This window comes from Castanea sativa, chromosome 9 (assembly GCF_040712315.1).
Source record: "Castanea sativa cultivar Marrone di Chiusa Pesio chromosome 9, ASM4071231v1".
In the NCBI taxonomy this organism is placed as follows: Eukaryota; Viridiplantae; Streptophyta; class Magnoliopsida; order Fagales; family Fagaceae; genus Castanea; species Castanea sativa.
Window position 1 is genome coordinate 20,733,268 of NC_134021.1, and position 15,163 is coordinate 20,748,430.

A 15,163-nucleotide genomic window follows, 5' to 3' on the forward strand; every position below is an offset into this window, starting at 1 on the left:
AATGGCATGACAGGAATGCTAGCAAATCCTCGAAAGAAACAAGGAGTGGGTTAAGAAGAGAAAAACCCACAATCAAGTAAGGTTCAGCCCTCATAGAAAGCAAGCCATAAAGGATGAGGGCTCAGAAATCAGTTCAAGCCATAAGAAGTCAAGAATATGCAGCAAAACACACAGGCAAGCATCCAGGCCATGGCAAACACATGAGCAACAGACAAGCTTTGGACACACACGGAAGTGGAGCACGCACAAGGCTTATGCACCACCAACCTATATCCAGCCAATATAGGAGTGGTGGGCCATGGGTCAGGGGTAAGAAAGGGTATAGTCTGGCGGTAGGGAGAAGTGAGAAGCCTATTTTGGAGTTCCCGCTCAAACGTTTTTGGAGAAAATGTCCTGCTGGGATGACATACTACCCAAAAGAGAGAGGATGAGCTAGAACCACTAGGTGCATGCCATGAGGGATAGTGATAGAGAGAATACCCACCTTGTTGCGGATAAGAATGCCACAATGAACAAGCAAACAAAGCAGAATTCTTTGTCTGGTAATGGTGTGTGGTACAACCAGCACAGGTAAGTGGTGGTGGTCGGACAGCTAACAAACCAGTAAATGGTTTAGAAGTACACCCACACTTAGACAAAAGTGGTTAAAGGGTAAATCAATAAAAACCAGTCACGACAGGCAGTATATAAGGAGCCTCCATCGTGCACAGTAAACATCATCAACATGATCATCATAATCACAGCAATATAACAACAATAACAAGAATACGGAAGTAAAAAGAAAAGAAGAGAGTAGAAAACAGAGTAGCAAAAACTTAGGAAAAGAAAGCTAGAGAGAAAAACAGAGAGAGTAGACAAGAGTTAGATGGCAAGCATGCACCAATAGGCTAATCCCTTCTTTCCCTCTAAAAGCCTATTCTCTATTAAGGATTAAGAAATTTCATTTGGGACATAAGCTATTCAGGCCCATTCCATCAAAGTGGGTAATTTTTACAGCAGGATCTCCCTGCGAGGTTATCCACATTGAGGAAGTGGTTCCCTCCTTGGTTTTAGTTCCATAATGCAACTAAGCACGATAAACTAACAATTTCTTCTTTGATTTTACTGTTTATGCATCGGTATTATTTCTCTTTTATCTTTGCCATTTCACTTTTTACATTGTGTTTCCTGTTGTTGTGTTGTTCTTTTCTTTATCTTAATTAAGTATCTTTAGTTTATTTTGGCTAACCGCAAGCGCGTCTCCTTTACTATTGTTATATTATATTTGTCTGCTATAACACTTTTATGATCGTTTCATCTACCATGGGCATGTGACCAAAGTTCTTTAACAAAAGGGCTTTAGTTTGTGCACAAGTCGGTTTGAGGTGAGTTACAATCGGACCGGTCCTGACTCTCCAATCCAGAACCTTTGGGCCTTAGTGTGGTAGGAGGCAGCCCGACCCACAAATCTCAAAAAGCCCACCACACGGGGTATCTGGGTTTGTTTGAGACTTATGTGATTGAGTTCGCTCAGATTTGCCTTGCTCTTGTTCTAGGTTTGGTTGTGTTTTTGTTTTTTTGGAGAGAACATGGAGTTGTTTGTTTTTATGGGTTTTTGTGTGTTTGTTTCCAAAGAAAAATTCTGGGTTTATGGGTTTGCTAGAGATTGAATTGGTTAGTGGGTTTATGGGTTTATTTCTTTGATTTATTTATGGTTTGGTTTGGTTTCTTGGATTTATTACTTGTTTTTCTAGATTTGATGGAGTAGATTTGGTTGTTGGATATGGATTTGGGGTTTGCTGGACATTGGTTTATTTCATGGATTTAGGAAGAAGACGAAGAACAACTTCAGTTCTTACGAAAAAATAATGAAAGTAAAAAAAAAAGATTTAAGTTTTGTTTTTTAATTTATTTTCTTTTTTGGTTTAAATTTTCTGACATGGCTTTTATAAAAAAAATTAAAATGTTGATGTGGCATATAAAAATGCCAAATAAAATTTTTTAATAATGTTTTAATCGCCACATCAGTGCCACATCAACGCCACGTCAGCTAGTAGGGTGTTCTGTTTGCCATGTAGGAGATTTCCATTTGTGGGCTAACGGCAGGGACCAAAATAAAATTGATTTTCTTTTTTTAGGGATTACATTAGAAATGAAATCAATTTTGGGACCAAAATGGAAATCAGCCCAAAATGTAGGGACTAAAAGTGTATTTTTACCTTAAAATTATCCTTAAATTGAATCATTTATAGTGAAATTTATAGCCATGAGTGTATGCCATCAAACGACACACCCTGCAAACTGCATATTACCAATTAGGGATATTAATGTGGTGGGGTGAGGCCGAAGAATGAAGTCTTCATCTTCGCCACGCATGGTTTTGTCTTACTTTGATTCCACTTTGTCCTGCATGATGGGAAAAATTGCCTACCCCTACCCCCACCCCCACCCCCACCCCCACCACCTTTGCAGGACAGGAAAACACACACAGGATGAGGCGGGACAGGAAAAAATTGTTGTCCCTATACCAAATACTAGCCGGGATTATCCTTGGCTACAAAACTTACATTAACAATGAAGAGGAAAAAGAAAATAATGCTAATTTTAATCACTATACGGCGTATACGCTAGTTTAGTAACAAGGGTCTTAACAAGAATTTATTTTTCCAAGTGAACTAACTATAAGTTTTGGCATTGGATCTCAAAATTACTGTTTCTTTTAATTTGGTGAGAAAATAAATTACATTTGAACTGATCCTTATTGTTATTTGTGTTTATTATCATTATAAGTTAGAAACCATATTGCTAACTTGCTTAACAAATAATTCATCCAAAAAAAAACCTGCTTAACAAATAGTTACATCAGCTGCTAAAGCAGCGAGAAAACATGGTAATTTGTCTAACCTAACAACACAGTCCTAAAGTTTTTAGCATGAATTATTGAATCATTATTATCCGCGTTTTGAATATTTAATATATGGACTTTTTCGTTTTTAAGTACTGTGTAATTTTCGGAACGATCATTACACCCGAATATTTAAACCTATTTCAATTTTTTCTTCAAGTAATTCTTAGGCATTGACATTATTTCTTCACTTAATTTTTGTTGATGCTCAAAATTGCAAACATTTTGGGTCAAGAAGTAAAGCCCAAGACCCAATTAATTCAGGCCTTAAAGAGTAGATAATTTAAGCCTAATAGAAAGTAATGCCCAAAGGCCCACCAAGCAAACCGAAGAGCAAGAAAGGCCCAGTAAAACAAAAAAGAAATAAAAGTCTAGACTTACATTTGGGCTGAGAGAGAAATACAAGGGAAAGTGACTTGCAGCAAAATACAGATCTTCTACAGAATGACTTTGGCAGATTAAGGGAAATTGGGTCCAAGACCCATTTGATCCAGTAAAGATTATTTGGCCCCACAAAGGTCCAAATCCTTTTGCATAAAAGGATAAGAAGCCAAACTTATCTCCTGTAAGAGACACGAAGAAAGAAAACAAAAGTAGTAGCAGCAGACAACGTGTGAATTATAAAGAAACTAAAATCAAAGAAAAGACAAAAGTAACAAGGCATATGAGTAAGGTAAGGTCTAGGTTTTGCCCTTCTGCATCCCAGCCATGCAAGGGAGTAGGGCCTAAGGCTGTTGAGGTGCAGAAGGTGTGGTTTGGTGGAAGGAGGAAATGACCTAAATCTAGTATCCCATCAAGCCCTCTTTTGGGAATGTCTTACTAGGAAGACATCCCTAACGAAAAATGGGGAAGAAGGTAGGTTGGAACCATCTAATGCATGCTAGAAAGTGAAGACAGAGAATTAATGAGGGCTTTACCAATTTGGGAAAAGAGGGAGAGGTAATGTTGTATGGCAGACTATCCTTTACCAAAAATATGAGGAAGTTTGTCGTAAAGCCAAGTAGTGGGATTGAACCCACCTACACACAGCCAAAAGATAGTAGTCAGTATGTTGTGGGTGTTAGCTGAATGTATGCTGGAAACAAAATATTTGGTGAAAATAAGGGTAAAAATAGAAAAGATCACGGATTGAGTTGTGGTATAAATAGGAACAGTACCCATGTATATGGGAACAACAACAACAACAACACAGTAACCAAGGAAAACTGAATAGTGAGTTGAAAGGGAAAGAAGAGAGAAAAGAGAAAGAAAGTGACATTTGAGGGGAGAGAAAGTAGAGTATATATGGTAGGAGAGTATAGCATGCATCACAAAGAATCATTTCCCTCCCTTAGAAAACACCAAAGCGCACTCTTTGCAATCTCCAAAAAATGACCACTTTGACTCACATTCCAAACCACTCAACTTTGTGGCCTAATCAGGTAACTAGATTTTGTGAGTTGGAGTTGAGCTCTCTTAGTCAACATCCTGCTGAGAACGTTTTTATTTATTTATTTATTTTGATTCATGTATATGTCTGCAAAAACTTTATTTATTATTTGCTAACATGTGTATCAATTTGTTTTGCATTAACTAATCCTGTCGTGTGTGTGTGTGTGTGTGTGTGTGTGTGTGTATACACACACATATTGCAGTTCATATTCTGCATAGTATATTTTATATATTAGATAAAATGTATGCTAACCTGTGTAAACTAACATTTGCTTGATGGATATTTTCTTTGGATTTCAAAGTTTATGTGCATGAAGTGGAGAAATAGTCATTCACGTTACAGAAAAGTGCTAAAAACTTTACTGCACAGTAGAAAGTTAAGAAAATTCTGTTTTGCAGCAAAAGTTGGAGAAATGTTCCTTCTACGGTAGAAGTGGAGAATAAGCCCAGTTTGCAGCGTCGTCCCTTGAACTTTAAACTCCATGTTTGTGCACAAATTGGCAGCAGCAAAATGGGACCTTGGAGCCCATTCCGTGGAAGTGTCATACCCAACTTCTTTCCTAAAAAGAGCCTAAACTAGAAGTTATCTAATAACATCAAGACGCTCGTCTAAGGTACAATAAGTAAAATAAAAAGTAAAACCCAACAATTTTTATTCAACTCATCCTTGGGTTGGGCAAATGGGCCTATTGTGGAAACCAGAATTCTTCATGCATCACAATTTGCATATTGCAAAAGATCATATGTATCTGAAATAGAAACCGGTCTCCAAGACTCTTTTTTTTCCCCGAGAAGTAGGTCTCCAACGGTATTCTATTATGGACAAAGTTTAATTACAAAATTGGTTGTAGCTTTAGGCTACAACTTTACTCGATATATTTTTATTAGAGGTGAATTTTGACAAATCCATCATTGGTTGAAATCTTCTTCTTATATTGTTCATACTTGCAAAATTTCTAGAAAATTAAAAATCAATAGCTATGTCATCAATAAATTTTTTAAATTGCAAGTTTTTATATTTAAAATTATGCATAAAATATAAGTTTATAGATCACATAGTAAATAATTTCCGATTGACACAAAATGTGACATGTATATTAAGAGCGTAAAGAACATGCAATTCAACAGTTAAATTTTCATAATATGTAATAATGTTTATTTTATTGAGAAAGGCTACAACCAAATTTGTTGCTAAATGTTGTCTGTCTATTATTTATTGAGGACAATTTCCAAAGGCTTTAGCTTAATTAGCACATTTCCATGCACAAAGTGCTTAAGAGTCTAAGAGAAAAATGATTTGAACTGCAAAATTAGCAGTATATTTTAACTATTTGTAAAATAATAACAATAAAATAAAAAATAAAAAGACCCTAGGACAAGCACCACATTGCTATGAGCCTATAACTCCTGCAGTGTCCTTAGCCAAGAAACATTGATACTTCTGACAGTTAATTTCATATATAGAGGGATTCTTATTTTACGCATTTTATGCTTTTTAGCAATGTTTTATCTTTTTAGTGAAAAATTAGTCTGATATATGGAGAATTATGCGGTACACTTTTTCTTGTTAGTTTTCTTGTTAGTATCATAGCTATCTAATCTTAACCAATGTTAGTTTTCTTGTTAGTACCATAGCTATCTAATCTTAACCAATGTTAGTTTTCTTGTTAGTACCATAGCTATCTAATCTTAATCGATAATCTATTTTTATAAAATATATATTTATATCTTATGTTCTTATAAAATATATATTTATAAAGCAATAACTTATGTTCAGCTTTTATTTCATAACAAAAAAGTAAAAAAGAAATGTGTACCATAAAATCACCAATGATATATGTAAGCGCACGATTATACCCGGACCCAAAAGCAGGTGATGGGCTCAGGCTCAATGAGTCTTATACAATGAAATTTGTAGAGTATGGGTTTGAAACCTAGGTTTGGGGTATTGGAAGTTGATTAACAGGCTAGAATGCCACAATCTATGCAAATGATAAGTAAATATAATAAAGAAACCTCCTCGGACGTAAGCCGAGGACGAGTTGTATATTCCTTCTCTTTCTATGTCAAAGATTACAATTCTTAGTTCTTTTTTTAACTAAGAAACCGCCCCCTTCTCCTTTCCTCTCTCGTCCTCCTATATACTTCTTCTTCTTCCCTGTTTTATCCACGTGTCATACAAATCTTCCCCCTAGATACTTGTCTCATCCACCACCTTCTTGAAGTCTTCAAATAATAGCAGGAAGGTTGAATTCTACTGTTCAGATGTCATTTATCCATTAATGCGGCCAGGGAGGTAGATGCAGGGTCTTTAATATGGTGGTAGCAGCTTTTTCTTCAGATATTTCTCACACGTTTCTGCTTCTAAAGGGTGCTTGGATCACACCTTTACCCAATAGATCTTTCAAAATTCTGTCTTTAAACCGTTTAGCAAGTCCTAGGGCCTTTGCTGGGCCTGTCCGAGGAGATACTCCTCCTCCGACAACTCCTCGGATCACTATAGTGCGGACTGACCTGTGGACCTAGAGATCCTGATTGAACAGATTTGTATCAACTAATCAGGCCCAATGCCCAAACGTTTATTCAAGAGCTTTTACCCCCCACAATATATATTTACAAATATTTATTTATATGTTATTCAAAGTATTGTTGATAGTTGAATAAGATATTTGGATTTCAATCCCTGCTTATACAAAAAATTGATTAGTGTCTTGGTTTGATGATAAAAATCTATCATTAAGAGCGGATGCCATGAGTTAAAATTATCTCCAAAAAATAAAGTATCGATACTACATTGTTTTCTAAATTTCGAAGAATGATCATATCTAGGTTTGTATCATGTTCATATGCGGTACCCTTAATGGTGCTTCCCAAGTCCTTAAAATACTATCTTAATAAATAAATAAAATTCCTAGTGAAATGGGACACATTTAGATACATTGATAGTGTAAATAGTTGGTAAATATGCAGAGACAGGGGCAGAGCCACGTTGCCCCTTGGGGGGGACCGTGGCCCCTGCACACACACACACACACACACACACACACACAAAAAGTCCACCAACGTATATAGAAATTTTAATTGGGCCCCCCAATGATGTACATCCGGCCCCCCCATTTTTGTTCAATTCACTCCCAGCATGCTCTAGTTTCAATTGTAGGCCTCTTTTATCCTCTAATAAAACAAAACATGGCCCGATTATATTTAAATACCCAAAGGCACTACCCAACAAAATAACACTTTATCACTCATTCTCAATCTCAAAGTCGAAACCCTTTCTTTTGTTATTCTTTTTATTCTCTTCTAGTCTTCTGTGTACGCGCCACTACCCACTAGTACCAGTAGCCCCCAAACAAAACAAAACCCTCAGCTCAGCCCTCCTCTCAAACTCAATCCTCACAGTCCGAAAAAAGAAGAAAAAAAAAACTGACCATTATTTTCTTTCTTTTTGCTTTATTAAAATAAATCATTCAGGAAGTGAGTTTTCACTTTTCTTTTCTTTCTTCAGCACTACACCTTCATCTCTTTTTAGTGTCTTTTTCTTTCTCAACTATCTACACTTAAATATTCACATGCTCTTTAATTTTTCATAGATTTTTAGAGAAATATATGATTGAAGGCATGGGGAGGTTGTTTGTGATGAGTCTTGAAGGGAAGATCTACTAGGCATTGCCACACCCACACGGCCCACACCCATCTTTGCACTTTGTGAAGACAAAGTTTCTAAGGTAATTTTTTTTATTACCTTTTTTTTTATTACCTATTTTTGATTAGTTAGATATCATGTGGCAGTGGGCGTTGTTAAATTGTTTGGTTTATGTTTTGTACTTGTGTGTTTAATTTTTGCTTTTGTTTGAGGGGCTATTCTTAATTAAAAAAAAATTAAAATATAGGAAAATTTTAATAATAGGAATGATGATGGGTTGACTGTTTAAATTATAGTGGAAATTTTATTTTTTCTTGAGTATGAATAACATCCATATAACTAAGTAAAAATTTCTAATTAAAATTTTATTTTTTTAAAGTTCTTTTTAGGTTAATTTTTGAGTCATATTCTTAAAGCTAAAAGAAATATGAGCAAACGAAAAACAATTGATGCATTCTTTAAGTAAAATGATGTTAGCAATTTAGAAATTAGGACACCTGTGGCTATAGAAACAAATGTTGATACTTTAATGCCTGATGAGCACCCCTCCAAATGTTCAAGAATTCAATCTAAAGAGATAGATCGTGATCCAGGATCACGTAAACAAATATGTGAATTTCCTATCAACAAACAAGATGAAATACGACAAGTTTATCTCCAAGAAGGTCCATATCAACCTAAAAATATAGACTATCCATACAACGATGATTCTCATCGTCATTGATTTCAAGTTTCATGGTTTGAATCACATAGGGATTGGTTGGAATACTCACCTTCACTGGATGCGATATATTGTCTACTTTGCTACATTTTTGATAAGAAACCAATAGGTCTTCCCGGATCAGATGCATTCATTTCAACAGGTTTTAATAACTGGAAAAAAGTGAACGGTGGAATGAATTGTCCTTTAATTCGTTATGTAGGGAAAGATCCAAACTCCCCACATAAAATTGCTGTGAAACGTTGCGAGAATTTAAAAAAATTATTCATGAAATATTGACAAGCTAATTGAGAAACAAACGTCAAAAGAATTAGAGAATAATTGGTTGTGGCTCAAAACCTCAATAGAGTGTGCTCGATGGCTAGCATTCCAAGCTTATGCTTTTAGAGGTCATGATGAAAGCCTTGATTCAAAAAATAGAGGTAATTTTATTAAATTGATAAAATTCACATCAACTTTCAATGACAAAGTAGCTAGTGTTGTCTTGGAAAATTCTCCACAAAATGCCAAATATACATCATCCACAATTCAAAAGGAGATTTTGCATATTCTTGCTAGTAATGTACGAAATGCTATTAGTGAAGAAATTGAGGATGCAAAATTTTGCATTTTCGTTGATGAAGCCCGAGATGATTCGAAGAGAGAGCAAATGGCCATTATTTTGAGATTTGTTGATAAAAATGGTTTCATTAAAGAGAGTTTCTTTCATGTTCTGCATGTTAGAGATACTACTGCGTTGACCCTAAAGAAGGAGATATGTACTGTCCTTTCTCATTACAACCTCCACATTGAGAATATTCGAGGTCAAGGGTATGATGGAGCTAGTAATATGCATGGTGAATGGAATGGATTACAAGCTCTATTTCTTAAAGAATGTCCATATGCTTATTACATACATTGCTTAGCTCATAGATTGCAATTGGCTTTAGTTACAGCATCTAGAAAAGTAAAAGTTGTTCATCAATTTTTTAATCATTTGACTAATATTATCAATATTGTTGTTAGTTCTAGTAAGCGTAATGATGAATTGCAATATGCTCAAGGGGAACAAATTGAGAATATGATTGCTTTTAATGAAATTGAGATTGGAAGAGGAGCAAACCAAATTGGTACTTTGCAACGGGTTGGAGATACACGTTGGGGATCTCATTTTCAATCTATTTGTAATTTGATAAAAATGTTTGATGCAACTTGCAAAGTCATGAATACTATCTCTGAGGAAGGGGCTAATTATAAACAACGTGGTGATACCGAGGGAGCTTATTAGGTATTAACATCATTTGAATTTGTTTTAATTTTGCATATGATGAAAGAGATTATGAAAATTACTAATATTCTTTGCCAAGCTTTGCAACAACATTCTCAGGATCTTTTAAATGCCACGCATTTAGTTTCAACTATAAAATCACTTATTCAAAAGTTGAGAGATGATGGATGGGAGCTTTTACTTGCTAGTGTTACATCATTTTGTGGACAACATGAAGTTGATATTCCTGATGTAAATGCTCATTACACTAAAACTCGAGGTAGATACCATCATCAAGATGAAACTTTGACAACAATAGAACCTCATTTAAGAATTGATGTATTTACAATTGCAATAAATTATCAATTGCAAGAATTGAATAGTAGATTTTGTGAGCTAACAACAGATCTTCTCACTCTTAGTTCAACATTAAATCCTAAGGAAGCTTTTAGATCATTCAAAATTGGTGATATTTGCAATTTGGCTGAAAATTATTATCCTCAAGATTTCGCTAAGAAGGAAATTTGTCTTTTGAAGCGTCAATTACAACATTATGAGCTTAATGTGACAAAACATCCAGATTTTCAGAATATGAGTACAATATCTGAGCTATGTAGGGGATTAGAAATTTCAGGGAAATCTAAATTCTATCATTTAATTGATAGATTGATTCGTCTTGTGTTGACTCTTCCAGTTTCTACAGCAACTACAGAACGAGTTTTTTCAGCTATGAAACTATTAAAAACAAGATTTCGCAATTGAATAGAGGATGAACTTTTGGTAGATAATATGATAGTTTATATAGAAAAGGAAATTGCTGGGAATTTCACCATGGAAATGATTATGGATGAATTCTATTCCATAAAAAATCATCGTCAAGCATGATTTTGATGTGAAATATGTATATATATATATATATATATTTGTGTGAATATTTTTGTATATATCTATAGTGAACTAAACAGTTTTAAATGTTCATTAATGTTTAAGATATATCAAAATTGAAATTTCATATTTAATCGACTTATGAATTATGTTTTTTATATCAATACTTCGAATCGGCCCCCCATGTAAAAATTCTTGGCTACGCCCCTGCAGAGATAGACAATGTAACAAACATGCAGCAAGAACAAAACTTTAGTGATGCTATGATCACCAATGAATACTATCATGTCACGACCTAATCATATTGGAATTGGGTACAGTTGATGTTCTTCATTGTGCTAACTACCTATACATGAAAAAACATGGGCTCATGGCAGCAATGACAAAATTCATACCAAATTCTAAGTAGCAAGTTGTTATTGATTGTTATTATTGGAGTAAAAAAGTAACCTTAGTGTTAGGTTTAAATTTGAACTAATAACAACTAACCACTTATGATTTGTTGTGAAAATCTTATGGACGTAGCACCTCCCTTTCTCAAAAGACAGATGCCATAGAACTTTCTTCTACCTACCTTGTATCTTTTATGAAGCACCTTCCATATTGGAGAGGAGAGTGAGTTTGACTTTAATGGCAACAATCAATGGCAGTAAACATGAAATTTTATAGGCAACTACAAACTTCATGGGATGCGCGATAGAAGCATCTTTAATGTCTCATAAGTCATGAAGACAATGCCTACACTGGGAACAACCTTTAAGTATTCTGGTATAATCCCTCTATACAAGCCACGTAGGCCTTCACTCTTCATTATGTTCCCCAATGTCCCAAACAAGCCAGTATTATAAACACGGGCTCGACCACCAGCACCCTCCAATTGCATCCTTCGTCTGGTCATTGCCATGGTTAGTTTGCAATGACCTTAACAAGAATAGGCTAGACTACTTTTATTTCACCATTGCCGCTCTGTCAGCTCTAAATCTTCTATATTTCTGCGTTTTTGCCCACCGTTATTTGAGGTATAGTGAGCCGCAGAAGTCATCACTTCAAGGTGAATCAAATGATGAGGAACAAGGGTTTGCAAACCACAGAAACTGATTAGCAAAATAGCTCAAGCTAATTTCATCAAGCATTATGCCTTTGTGGAATTATCAAGCATGTTTAGTAAGTGTTGAGATAGCCAAACCTTTGATATTAATTTGTTGTAATTGTAATTAGATACTAGGAAAGGATAATTGAAGGGAGATCGTATCCCACACTAATAGCAAACCGGCGCTAATTGCATGGTAAAATTTCAACAAGTATGATGCATTTCGACAATTTATATTTGTAAATTTTTCAAGTTACGAAATACCCTTAATAAGATAAAAACAAAAACAAATTGATCAATCATTTGATAATTTACAGTCTAATGAGACTCTTTGTTAAGAAATATTCAATAGTGATAACATTTCAGCTTTATCTACAGGTTTTACAAAAATATTCAGTCATAACCCATTTGAAACTTTATACTATTTCAATGAAAATTAATTGTTATAAGCATGTCGAATAAGATTACGAGAAAATCAAGTCGCTTGGCTATTATCAGTTGTAAAAGATATGTTAGTAAACAAAACTTAATTAGTAATTTTGCATCTCAAAAAACAAGAAGAATGGTTTTAATTTAAAATAAAATAAAAAATATTTAATTGGTATTTAAAAATTAAAAAAAAAACAATTAGAATTATTGGCTTAGCCACAAATTGTATTGAGTCGGTTCTACGTGGCTATAAGGGATTGCATAATATGAAATCCGTAACCCCTAGTTCGTATGTTAAATATAACAATTTTGTCATGTAGCATCTAATCCATTAATTTACTATTTTTTTGCACTCTCATGTTGTTCATCCACCATTTAATGGAAATGACGTTTTTGACATACAAACAAAAGGTAAAACATTTGAATGTTTAGAACCATAATAAAACATAAAGCAAAGGTTCAAGATCAAAATGGTAATTAAACTTATAATTAAACGTGCATTTTTTATTATGTCAAAAGTCTTGTAACTTAACTAACACTTCTTAATGTTTCCATGAAGTTATATAAGTTTCAAATTCTCATTCCTCCAACTCTCGAATCAAAACAAAAAACAAAAACAAAAAAACCCACAAAAGTTACCTTATGAATAATGAGTTCAATTAGAGGTGTGCATTAAACCTACCAGCCCTCCAATGGCTCTATTTTTCACTTCCCGCGTCCATGAAGTTATATAAGTTTCAAATCCTCATTCCTCCAACTATTGAATAAAAAAATTAAAAAAAAAACCTACAAAAAGCTTCCTTATGAATAATGAGTTCAATTAATTAGAGGTGTGCATTAAACCTACCAGCCCTACGTCTTGAGTTGGTGGGTTGGGTTGAGTTGGATTGGGTTGGGTTGGGCATGGATTTTATTTTGAACCTTGGAGTGAGGTTTGGAATATAATTTACACACATTATACTATAAATTGTAATAATTTATCGGAAAATATATTTAAATAATTGCCAATTTTTTACAATACATAAAATATATAGGCGAACAACCTATAGATATCCAATCTAATCTAATTCAAGTGAGTTGAGTTGGATTAGTTTTACACATGTAATAGATTGGGTTGTGAATTTCTCAACATTGAACGGCTCTATTTTTCACTTCCCGCATCCTCTCTTTCTCTCACGTAGAATATAAATACTCTGCACCCTCCAGTACAACTATTTCTCACCCCAGAAACTCAGTCTCAGTCTCTCTCCGACTCCATTAACACCCTCACATCCCAATCCCAAAGCTCCTCTCTCTTTCCCTCTTAAACTTAACTAATTAATCCCATCTCACCCTCTTCAATTTTCTCACCAGAAATTCAATCACTTTCCCATCAAAAACCACAACACAGAACAAAACAATGACCAAGAAAATCGACACCCTCCGTCGATTCCTCCCTTCTTGCTTCTTCCCCACCACCACAACCACCACAAAAACTCCCACCACCACCACCACCACCAAGAAACGCCTTAGCACTTCTCTTCGAGATGACATCCCCGACTACTTCACCCACAATAACACTAACCAAGAACCCATCAAGAACCAAGACCAACACTCCCAAACCTCTTCCACCACTTCCAGCAACGAAACCATAACCAGCACCATCAGTTTCACCCAACCTCGATCCTCCAAGTCCATGGTTCTTGGCACCATCTTCGGTCCTCGCCGAGGCCACGTCTGGTTTTGCATCCAACACGACCGTCTCTCTTCCAAACCAACCCTCCTCCTCGAACTCTCCATCTTAACCACCCAACTCATCAAAGAAATGAGCGGTGGACTAGTCCGCATTGCCCTCGAATGTGACAAGTTGTCTTTGGACTTCGGTTCTTGTCCTCTTCACTCAGTCCCGCTCTGGACTATGTACTGTAATGGCCGCAAGGTCGGGTTCGCTACAAGAAGAAAAGGGAGCGAGCGTATCAAGTCCATGCTCAAGACCTTGCAGAACACCAACGTTGGAGCTGGAGTCATACCTTCAGAATCCGGGGACATCATGTACATGAGAGCTTATTATGAGCATGTTGTTGGGAACTCAGACTCCGAGTCTTTCCACCTCATTAACCCGGACGAGTGCCCTGGTCAAGAACTAAGTGTGTTCTTGCTCAGGTCCAGGAATGGCAATTTTCTTTGATTCTTTATGGGGATTTGCAAGGTGGCTCGGAAAACTTAATTGTTTTCTTGCTCTTGCACTTGAATATCATTATTCTTTACTTTCTTGGAAATGGGGTTTCTTTGTAATTGGATTATTCTTTTAGAAAAGTCGGGGAAAAGGGTTACTAATTATATAATTGAAGAGTCTTTTAGGCCTAATTCTTTAGTCTTTCAGTCTATGAAATCAGATTTGTGTACCATATCTCTCAATGTTAGATACATCACTAGAAACTTCGAGATTTTTATCCAAATCAACAATAGTTAATGAGTTTTCCTTCTCTCTTTCTTGTCATAATGTTCCACACTATGAAAATGTTTTTTCTGATTGGTATTTGGCACTTTCTACTTGCTATAAATTCCTTAGGATTTGGATTGAAGGAATTGTGTACTATCAAGCCGTTCAAACCACATCTTATACACCGCACCGTACATGTAACCGCAAAAATAAGGTGTGGTGTGATTATGAATTTGGCTAAACTCTCAAATTGCACCGCATCACACCGCACTGCACATGCAACCGCAAAAATAAAATGCAGTACAAAAAATGACCCAAAATCGCACTACACTGCACTGCGAACACCACTAGTACTATATTTCATTTTCTAGACAATTATTGAAACTTAGTACTAAAGGGTGAATATTCT

General features: G+C 35.4%; 3 protein-coding genes across 3 annotated transcripts; all 3 read left to right on the forward strand.

The window, feature by feature from the left end:
* The first annotated feature begins 454 nt into the window (after positions 1-454).
* LOC142608892 (uncharacterized) lies at positions 455-9,949 on the forward strand. The gene is made up of 2 exons (XM_075780550.1): positions 455-570; positions 9,070-9,949. Exons 1-2 carry the CDS (start codon positions 455-457, stop codon positions 9,947-9,949), a joined length of 996 nt encoding a protein of 331 aa, XP_075636665.1.
* A 39-nt stretch (positions 9,950-9,988) lies between these two features.
* On the forward strand, positions 9,989-10,690 carry LOC142608893 (uncharacterized). The gene has a single exon (XM_075780551.1). It carries the CDS (start codon positions 9,989-9,991, stop codon positions 10,688-10,690), a length of 702 nt encoding a protein of 233 aa, XP_075636666.1.
* A 2,867-nt stretch (positions 10,691-13,557) lies between these two features.
* Positions 13,558-14,502, forward strand: LOC142609839 (protein MIZU-KUSSEI 1-like). Its single transcript, XM_075781559.1, has one exon. The coding sequence runs from the start codon at positions 13,732-13,734 to the stop codon at positions 14,497-14,499; it is 768 nt and encodes a 255-aa protein (XP_075637674.1). The 5' UTR covers positions 13,558-13,731; the 3' UTR covers positions 14,500-14,502.
* Positions 14,503-15,163: the final 661 nt, after the last annotated feature.

Excerpts from the sequence above, each read along its gene's own strand:
- LOC142609839 (XM_075781559.1), top strand. The coding sequence starts at position 13,732 with ATGACCAAGAAAATCGACACCCTCCGTCGATTCCTCCCTTCTTGCTTC.
- LOC142608893 (XM_075780551.1), top strand. The coding sequence starts at position 9,989 with ATGAAAGAGATTATGAAAATTACTAATATTCTTTGCCAAGCTTTGCAA.
- LOC142608892 (XM_075780550.1), top strand. The coding sequence starts at position 455 with ATGAGGGATAGTGATAGAGAGAATACCCACCTTGTTGCGGATAAGAAT. Across the intron at positions 571-9,069 it reads GTGTGGTACAACCAGCACAG|AGGTCATGATGAAAGCCTTG; the intron begins GTAAGTGGTGGT and ends TTATGCTTTTAG.